General features: G+C 36.2%; 1 protein-coding gene across 1 annotated transcript in view; it reads right to left on the bottom strand.

Annotated features, from left to right (window-relative positions):
- Positions 1-10,509: 10,509 nt before the first annotated feature.
- The window catches only part of LOC105272329 (uncharacterized), a 2,527-nt gene continuing 2,417 nt past the window's right edge, over positions 10,510-10,619 (bottom strand). The window contains exon 4 of the mRNA XM_011314413.1: positions 10,510-10,552. Within this exon, the coding sequence (XP_011312715.1) occupies positions 10,510-10,552 (43 nt within the window). The remainder of the gene's footprint in view (positions 10,553-10,619) is intronic.

Raw genomic sequence — 10,619 nt, 5'->3', positions numbered from 1 at the left:
GGGGGGGGGAGCGCAAAATTCTGCCTCGTCACAATTTTTACATTTTACAAGTCAAAACAAAAAGCGATTGTGAGATAATCGCTGAATTAAAAATGTTTGCTTTTTTAATGAACAAGTTTATTAAAATGCTCTTCATTATTTTCAATTTTTTGATAAGTGGTTTGGAACCAATGTTTCAAGCGATACACATTCACTAAAGCACAGCAAATTAACTCCTGCGCTATCTTGATGTGTTGATGAGTGTGTGGATGGGCAGTTTCTTTGAATCAATAATTGTTGATCTTTGGACAATTGTAATCTTCCAAATTTATAACATAGTACGAATCACCAAGCAGTTGTTCCACATATTGCTGTTTCTCTAGGCCTTTCACATAAATTTTCTGACTATTGTGCAGAAAACTGTGAAAAACTTTGTGAATATTATTGTAATTACAACCTCCAACACTCCATTGTATTCCATGATGACTATGAGTCAGCTATCTGTTGGTTACAGTATGCTGCATCTTCAGATCACTCCAAGCGCATGGTGGTTGGAAGAACATGTTAATGGGAAGAGATTGTTCCCTGTCTGATGATTGTTGCACGGCCACTGCACTCAATTCTTTTATGATAGATTTTCCCCGTTTTTGGAATCCTTGTAACTCAATGATGAATGCCATGCTGTGGTTGTTCTTGTACAAATGACAATTGAATAATTTCTAGTTAACTACTCTTGCGCTGAAAGCGGAGGTGTGCAGAATCCCTTCCACTGGGCTTGTGTTTCCTCATTGGCTATCTCTCCGCCCGATCCTCATCCGATTTTTTCATTGCTTATTATATGCTATTTAAAAATGAGCTGAGGACATCAATTGTCGAAGCCACCATTATCTCGAACGTCTTGAAATCGGCACGATCTTCTCCCTCATTATGTGAGACACATTCGGGTGAAGTCTCACGCTCACATGAGCGGCAGTCTGGAAATGTTCCTCAGTCACTTCCTTCAGCTGCATGTCCTTGCATCAATATATAAAAATTGTTGGTTTTTACAAGGATGGGACGAACTCCAACGAATGAGGGACAAACTACTGAGGAGTGATCGAATTGTTGAATAGCTCGGTTGGCATAGGTAATCAACAATGGCACAGGTAGTTTCATGAACCATTGCAAGTGTATGATTCCATTCTCCCGAAGATGTGGGTATGTTTATCCATTGGCATGTGCTGCAGCAGTCTTGCATGATGACTCGGTCCACATCTCGAATAAATTATTGCTTGACATTTTAAAAGAAAATTATTTTTTTTAATACTCGATAACTGGAGACTATTCAAAAGAATGATTATGGTATCTCATATGCATGAAACTCAAAAGCCAAGTAATGAGATTTCACGAAGTTGTTTATTTGTGAGTTGAAATAATTGTCTTATTGGGTGGTGGAGGAGGAGCGGCACAGATTTCAAAGAAATTATGCACACACTCACAAATGCATTTAGACTCGATTTTTTGTTACGGACACTGGGTTACTAGGTAGGCCAAAATATAAGATAAAAGATGAACCTTTCAGGTAACTTGACCGTAACTACCAACGACAGGTAGTGTCCGGAGAAGGAAAGATCTTATAAATCTCACTCAATATGGGGGGATTGCGTGGGACTAAGCACTGAACTGCACAATGGTTACTAAGTGAGGAATTAGCGCACAAAGAGAAAGATACCCTTGAGTTCCATTTAAATGGAGTTTAAAATTTATTACACTTCACTTGAAATACAGAATAGTAGAAAGTCCAAGATAAAAGCCGGGGAATAGGGGCAGAAAAAGTGTAGGTAAGAATAGTGTATATGTTGTTGGTGTGTTTTTTCTGACTTACGGTTGAAGAAAACTACGGTGTAGGGATGAGTGGGTGATCTCTCGGTGGCTCTCCTCTACGTAGCGGATTCCGGAGAACTCCAAAATGTGCTAGATGCTCTAGCGCTGTTGGTGCTGAAGATTCTCGAACACGCTTCGTTGGTGGTGGTGGTGATGAGGTGTCTTTGGAGGTGTTGCTGGTGACAGTGGACCTGAGTTTAAGTGAAACTCGGTTGACCACTGGATCTAGATGCTGGTTTGTCGTGCTCGGCAGAAATGGCCTGGGCTGGATGCCCGGGTTGAACTCAGTCCGGTACTGAGAAAATCACCAGCTCGTTGCTGGCTTGTGTAGAAACCTCGGCTGATAGCTCGGGTTGAACTCGTTGTGTTGCTCAAAGATTTGCCAGATCGTTGCTGGGCTTGCAGAAAACATCGGCTGAGAAGCTCGTGGTAAACTCAGTTAAATACTGAGAAAATCACCAGGTCGTGGCTGGTTTGCAGAAAAAACAAAAAAAAACTCATTTCGATCAAAGTGTTGCCGAGATTGCAAATCTTATTAGCTTTTAACATTGTACTTTCATACCGAGTATCATGCGAGTCGCCTACGCGTAGCTTTCTGTGTCTATTTATTTTATAACATGACGTACGTCCATGCCAAAAGCAGCCGTAAAACTGGAAGACACTCTTTTCTTGGTTTTCATTCTCACAATAGTCGTCAACCATCATGCATAATTCCTCATCACTATCGGAAGAGTAGCAAGAGGTGCATTCAATTGTTTCTATAGGATCTGCCTCTGGTATTCGTGCTTGTCTGATCATGTTGTATCGTCTGTCTCTCTCTTTGCTCTCAATTGCAATCTTCTTTCAACTGCAGAGCTGTGTGACATCCATGAACCATCCTCTATATCCGTATCAGAATACAACTGCATACCGGAAGGCCCCGGTTGTGGTGAGGATGAACGAGCATTAACAAGAGGGGGTGTGTATCTTTTCTATTTTACTGGACCTACAGATAGTGCATCCCCAGGGCTTGATGTCAGGTTCGCCAAACTTCAGGCAGTAGAAGCGTACAACGTGAACAATCAAAAGTCACTAGTAAAGATTTATTTCGAACTTGAAGAAAATGTACTCCATATTTATTGACCGGGAAGCGAGGCAGTACGAAATAAATTCTTAAACAATATGTCACAGAACTTCTCATTGGAGTACATAAAATTAAGGATGTTGAAAGAATTTATGAACTGCCATTAAATGATTTCTTCTATCGAGTCATTTGCCATTACATCACTCGTTGGAGCCTTACGTTCTGCTTAGAATTAATAGTTTATTCCAAAACATAATATTTAAAATTGATGCGACTTTATTGTTAAATAGAATGACTCTGATAACCTTATCAGTAAAATAGCTGATTAGGGAATAGATAGAATGAGTTTGAATGAGGAAGACATTGTTAAGGTAGAAAGTACTTGATTTAAATTGTCAGAAATTGAAAACTTTCTACAATTAAAATGAGATGCAGAAAAAATCAAAGCTATTTTATATTGTCATTCCCAATATTTCTTATTTGTAGTCATTTACTTTCAATCTTTCCGATAATAAACAATGAAACTCGATGAAAGTATACGAACGGTGTGGGGTGTCTTTCAACCTCTAAGTGATTTACAATCGTCACATGGAAGTTTACTTAATATTGTTTTTGAATTTCCTATGATATTCAGCAGCTAGTCAATTTCAACTATATGTAATTCAGGAAGGAGTACGCAATCTCACAATGATCGTGTAATTACGCCAAGTCATGAATTTGCCGTTTTTTGAAGATGCTGAAAGTTTATTTCCCGAAACGTGAATGATTTGAAACGGAATTGTATGGACCGGTATTCATACTCAAATTCGCATTCATGTGAATGTTTTCGAAAGGAATTTAATCAACTCATGTTATTGGTATTGTTTCCTATTTCTGATGAAATGGGGAAATTGTATGTAAATTTTATGGAAATCCAGAAGGATGAATGACTATTATATGTGAACACATGATTCTGGATTTATCCGACACAATTTTGGTATCGCCAGATGTCGGTAAAACAGTCATTTATCATGAATGATTGGATGCTGTTGCACTTCAGAGATGGCGTTACTAATACCATATCTTTACCATATACCGACTGCCTAGCCGCCACATATCTGCTTCTCAAAAACATACGGTAAAAGAATTGGTCACTGTATCCTTAGTAAAAATGAATGAAAATAAAAATGGTGTGGAAATTATAGGCAAACAGCATGAAGAATCGAGTAAGGAGGCCGAACAATAGTGGGAGAATATTCTAAATGTCCGCCACAGAGGGGTGAAGGAATGTAGGTCCTCTAGATAGCGCCCTATAGCGCTGACGTCGCTCGAGTTTCACATGCGCATAATAAATGTTTCATGTATTGGTGGCTTTGTTGTGATTTGAAAATTGTTTGAAACTCAGAAGCAAAGAAGTGAATTAGACTTGTCGGAACCCTGGGGATGATTTGAGAACTGTATCCCATCATAAAACAATCATCGAGAATTTACAGAATAATTGAATAATTAAACATGAACGCAGACGAAAAAAATTAATTAAAGGATATTAAATTAAAAGAAATCCCAGAAAAAAAATTAGAGATGTTCCGTCCACTAATTTTTATAGATCAACATCTATAGGAATTTCTTAATGAATGAATCTGTATTTAAATACTCGCAGTGATGTTACGCAATTTTTAATATAATTGACACAAAAACAATTACAATATTTCAACACAATTCTAACAGAACTCCAATGGAAGGTGTCAAGGAATTTCTTTGAGAAAGCACAAGGTTTTCGATGAAATTTTCTTACGCGTGGATGAATGGAGGTCCTGATCGATTGGAGTTGATGAGTCTGTCACTGTTGACGTACACAACCTTGAGTGATGAAGACAGACACCGTGAGGTACTTGAGGCCTAGAAGACAAGGTGTACTGATCCAAGTGAGTTCACTACCTCCGCAGGTCGACATCGAGGGCATGTTTCGAATGAAGTATCGGTTTGTACCTTCGTTCGAGTGTCCAATAATCAGAGTTTCTAGATCCCAAGATCAATTGTTTGCTTATTTGATTTCCTTCTGTAGTTTGGCTCTAACAGACCAGCCAATACTCATTTAATTTTAAAATTTAGACTTAATTCGGCGTATAGAAAACTTTTGAAAAGAAAATATTTTCCAACGAATGAAATATCAAGGATTAACCAACGCCTGCATCTCCGACCGATGATCGGTGCTGGAGCATCAAATGCAGAACTCCCCGGAGAAAAGTTACGTTCCCCACTGCACATCGGATGGTCGATACTACAAGGTCCACTGTTTCTCCGGTTATTGTTGGTGTGTTTATCAGGCCCCTAGTAAACCTATCTCCGCAACATATTCCAAGGATTAGACGCCTAATCGTAATCCAGTCCCTCCACCGATGGAAAATACGGAACTTGAAAAGGATATCCCTCCAGTAATTCCCTATTTGTTATCGACATTCATATTCGATGGTTTTGAGAACAAAGAGTTTCAGAGGAAGATGTGGAATTAATTTTTTTGCCGCATGGAATTATATCATAAAGCGAAAGCCAAGTCATTTAATGGCTTTATGGATTAATAATGTAACTGTAATTTCATATTTAGATTTTGTCGAACTCTGAAGAAAACGTTGAATTAATTCAGATGACGTTCAGTGATGATGTGTTCTGCTCGATTGCTCTCCAGAAGTTGAAAAATAATTGACCTGATGGCAAGAGAATAAAATCCTCCAGCACAGGCTATGTCCACAAGTGGTCAGCCTCCATGGAGCAGTGAGTTACTATCTGGCACCTTGTTGTACTCGACAATAGCAAGAGCATAGTGCTAGGGAAGGAGTGAAAGAGTTTCCGGGCTATGCTGGCCAGTAACAGCCACCTGAGGATGTATGGCAAGAATTTCGCAAAGTACTGTGAGATTAACAGCAACTGGAGGATCAGTATGGCCGAGTGGTTGAGCTGTTTGAATGCACAGAAACCATCCCAAGGTATATAAAAAAGAAAATGCAAAAAATTGAATAAAAGACAAGAGTAGCTGAGAAAATGTGACAATCAACACAATTTTCATCATGGATAAATAAAATTTAATAAATCCATAAGATTAATTATTAAATAGCAATATAATTATTAATTATTATTAAATATTTATTAAATTATAAAATATAAATATAATTATTAATTACCCAACCGGGGTAATTGATAGTAATTATCAGTCAGGATATAAACATTTTACACCAATATCGGCTAAACCGGGTATCGAGGTATCGGATTAATCTTTACACACAACCCTTGGAGTAAGCGGATTCCCCGTGAACTTATTACTGTAGCAACCAAGATCAAAGTGGTCAACCCTCCAGCTGAAGAATAAGACAAGCCATCTTTAACCAGCGAGCTAAACTCAAAACTTTTTTGTCGGAAATTTAATCAGCTACCAAAAAAACCTTCAATGTTTTCATCTCAAGTTATTAGCTTTCGATATAAATTAGTATTTAACAAAGAAATTATTTACTTAAACTTCAATTATGTCATTTGAGAACTTCGCTACGGGTGTGAAGAATTTAGTAAGAGCAATAATTAGATTATATTCCCGAAACATAACTTCTCTGAATGCATTGTTCACCAATATCCAATTATCGAATTCCGCACTTCATAAATCCTCGATAATGATGGGAAAGTAATTGTCTAGAGCAATAACAAAGTGCTGATGTGTCTATTCAACTGTAATTATTAATTAAGAATCAATTATCACAACTGAAAACAATGTCCACTGTATCAGGAATGCAAGCAATTTTCTGTATGCTATGAATCTGTCGAGAGATGCGTTCTCAATTGTCGTAATATCAGTGATAATTACACGATTGGCTGTTTTGTCTGTAGAAAAATTATGTATTTCCTGGTAATAAACTAAAGTGCACACATTCACCGAATTAATTAAGGAATTTATATTGTATGCTCAATAGGGAAGTTTCCAATAAGAATATAAAATTCAGAGAAATTTATTCTAGTGAGAGATTGAAAACAATTCCAGGCTGAATTTGAGAAACAAATTAAAAAGTAATTTACAATTCAAAAAACATGAATTTCAATAGTTTTTCGATTCCCTAAAATTTGGAAATGATTTGCCCAATGATGAGAGTTGAAGCTTAAAATTCAATATATGCGAATTTATGAACTGAATTGTTCGAGGTTTGTTTCTGCAAACTTCCCCTAAAAAAGAATTTTTTAAATAATTATAACAAGTGTTAGTAATTGGATCGCCAAAACCGCGAATTATATTGACAGTCTCATATGGCCCTTTTTGTTTTAAATATTAATCTGAATTATACTTGCGGGTTCAATAATGAAGTATTTATATGAAGGTACCCACTTATTCATCAAACTATGATTCCATATCCAGTTACATTTCTCATCATTCACTACTTCTGTACTCTTTTTACGAGTAAAAGCCAAAGAATAAAGAGTCCTCCGAATACCAGACGATACCACTCAAATCTGATAGTTTTGAGTTAATTGCAAGCAGTTACACCCCTTGGAACTCCGCTCCTTCAAGTCACGATTAGACAAGCATATATTGGAATCCTTCTGAAATAAATATACTGTCAAAACCTGAGCTAAATCGATTTATTGCACAAACGCCGCCTATACTACTGAATAGTCCTCGTTTTGAATTAACTAGGGAAAGAACATGTTTTCCTTTTAATTCTTAATCAAAATCAAATTTAATCTCTGAAACACGTCAATAACATTTCGCAAATTAAACAATTGTACTTCGTTAGTGGTGAAAAACCCGAGCCTTTCATTCTATAATTTCCTTGGCATCACCATTTCTCTCCATTCCTGGTCTCCGCCTTAGCTTTCTGTCTCGTTGTAATAAAAAAATACATATTACGATACTGGAAAAATTTTAAAGGCTGCACATGGGCTACCACATGCAACACAAAACAATCCAGGTGGTCGCGCTCGCCTTACTTCAAGTTCGGTACAACCTTCGCAAGCAAACCAATGTTCACATGGGAGTGAGATGAAGTTGAGGATGGAATTGTGGCACCGCAGACATTTCGAATGATTGAGGTCTTCCACTGTAAAAAAAAACGATATATACTTTTTAATAACAAATGTGTATAGCTTGTTTGATCGTTTATGGCGACATAGCTAATCTTTAGCCATCAATATGATCTTCCACGACAAATATGTCAACCGCTGACCCTCATCACCCTCTTGGAAATCGATGGCGATTTTTTTCACAATTGGTGAAATTGAAAAAGTAATTCTGAATTTATTCTGGCGGTCCATTTCGGAGATACAATTTTTTAAAGACATTTTTCGATACATAATCGAAATCGTTCGTTTCGAAGAGAATTAAAAATACAATAAATCCAGGAGGGTACCTTGCTGGAATAACGACTAAAAAAACAAGTTTTGATTATAAAAATTACTAAAAATGAAATGAAATAAATCAAAGTGAGGCAGTTTGCAAAATTCAACTTTTCCAACTTTTCTCTAACAAAGTCGTTGTTATGAGTAACTAGAAATCTCGAAATGACAGTTAAAAGTTCGTAAATTTTTTGTATACGCAGAAAGTCAAACTCGTGCAAATAACAGTCGAGTTATTAGGAAAAAATGAAACAATTCAAAGAAATTATAGCTCCGAAATGGCCTGCCGAAAAAATCTGAGAATATTCAACACATTGTTTTTCAACCACACCTTCCACCCCTCCAATAAGGAAATTAAATCATCATCGATTTTGAAGAGGGCGAACTTCTGCGGTTGACATATTTGGTGTAGAAAATGTCAAGTGGGCCACCTATTCTTATCCTAGTTTCAATTTCAATATAGACTTTTTTTTATTAGTTATATATTTTCTAAGAATTTTACAGTTTTTTAGCACTAACATAGCACAAACACGGGCACAAGTATGTTTCTGATTTTTTCGATGCGATAAATTCAGCAATTATTTCGGAAGGAAAAAAATAACTATAAATAACATTGAGTGGGGTAAAGCGGAACAACCAAAAATGCATTTCTAATTGATTATTTCTTCACTTGAAATTTTTTTCCTTTTTTTCTTTTTTTTCCATACTAACAGTCCATAACTGACCCTTCGAGTTTAAGTTTGCCCTATTTGTATATAGAAACTACTTTTTAACAAATGAAAATAATTTGGACAGAACAGAAAAATGTGGAATGCCGGGCAAAGTTAAATATAAACCTAAATATTCACTAGCTTCAAAATTTACTCTCTTACTCACAGATTACGATGTTATCCTCATATTGGGCAGGGATAGTCATATCAGTAACTTTTGATTAACGTTATTGCATTACTGTAATAACCGTCAATTTGATGCACAGAAAAATAATTATTTGACTCATCGATCACTCAAGAAATACAAAATTCAGTTATGAATTATTTAATATTCATCGATACAAGAATTTTAAGTAATTAGGTAACCAATAATCTGGCCTACATTTTCGGGAGTATTTGAGATAATGAATGTTCGTACTGTATATTTGTCGATTATTCAGTTACTCAGCAATCATAGTTTCACAATGATATCAATACATGATGAATCACCAGATGAGATCGTATAAACATCGATAAAACATTCAATCATGCATTTATATTCAAGAAATTGTCAATTACTCTGACATTAACCACAGGGAAATTTTTTCAAAAATATTTTCTCAATCCATAATCAAAGTGGACAAGTCTACAATTATTCATATATAGAGTGTGTATCTGCTGAAACAATCAATTATGCGATGGAATCACGACTCCGACCAGTACACATATTGATTAATAGTCTATCCTATAATATTTAAGTTTGAAAAATATTCAATTCATTCATTAATCGGTAAGCATAATGATAAATTTTTTAATTAATTCCTATATCATCAATCAATGGTTGAATGTTTCGTTAAATTCACTTTAGTCAATAGTGGTGAGGAAATTTGTAATGAATTAATTAATAAATATTCAAAATCAAATACTTTTCAATCAATCTATCAACCATCAGCCAGCTGCTAATTATTTCGGCAAGTTGAATTTAATCAGTAATTATCTCCTCGCAGTTCTTGATTAGGCAATCAGTATTGAAGACTAGAAGTTAATAGATTAGTTTTTCAATCTACATTTGTTCAGTAGAACTTTCCAATTATAATATTTATAAAAAGGATTGATTTCTCTGCGCGTATAAAAGTGGCCAGCAAGTGAATAAATTTGATCGAAGTAAGAACCAAAAGATCAACAGGGAAAAAAAACAGAATATAGTGTACTCGCCATATACAGTGAACATGAACATTTCGAGGTTCTGAAGATTTTCAAAAATAACTTCGTGACGAACTCCTTGGTCAACCGAGTTGTATTTTTTTAATTTTTTTCATTTTTTCGGGTATGTGTGTTTTTTTGAACACAAGTTAAAATTCGAGTAAGGCTTCTGGGGGACTCCTCTTATTTACGAGGGTCCGGAAGGAAAATTTACTTCTCCTTCCGACACTAATAATATTTTTAATGCCGCGAAATACCCTGCGTCGTGGTACAATCCACGACATCGAGACTTATCGGGAAGAAGAGAGGCCAAAATAATTTTTGGGAGACCTGGAGAAGTCTAGATGACCCCGTTGACGAGAATCACAGGGAGGATCCGGCGACAGCGTCCCTCTCCGAGCCCGTGCTAATTGAATGGACGCAAAAAATGTCTGCAACCCAGAAATCCAACGTCTCGAATTGCTAGAGGTATT

This window comes from Fopius arisanus, unplaced genomic scaffold (genome assembly GCF_000806365.1).
Source record: "Fopius arisanus strain USDA-PBARC FA_bdor unplaced genomic scaffold, ASM80636v1 scaffold00162, whole genome shotgun sequence".
Lineage (NCBI taxonomy): Eukaryota > Metazoa > Arthropoda > Insecta > Hymenoptera > Braconidae > Fopius > Fopius arisanus.
Note: the sequence above shows the minus strand (reverse complement) of the source record. Positions and strands in the feature narration are given on the sequence as shown.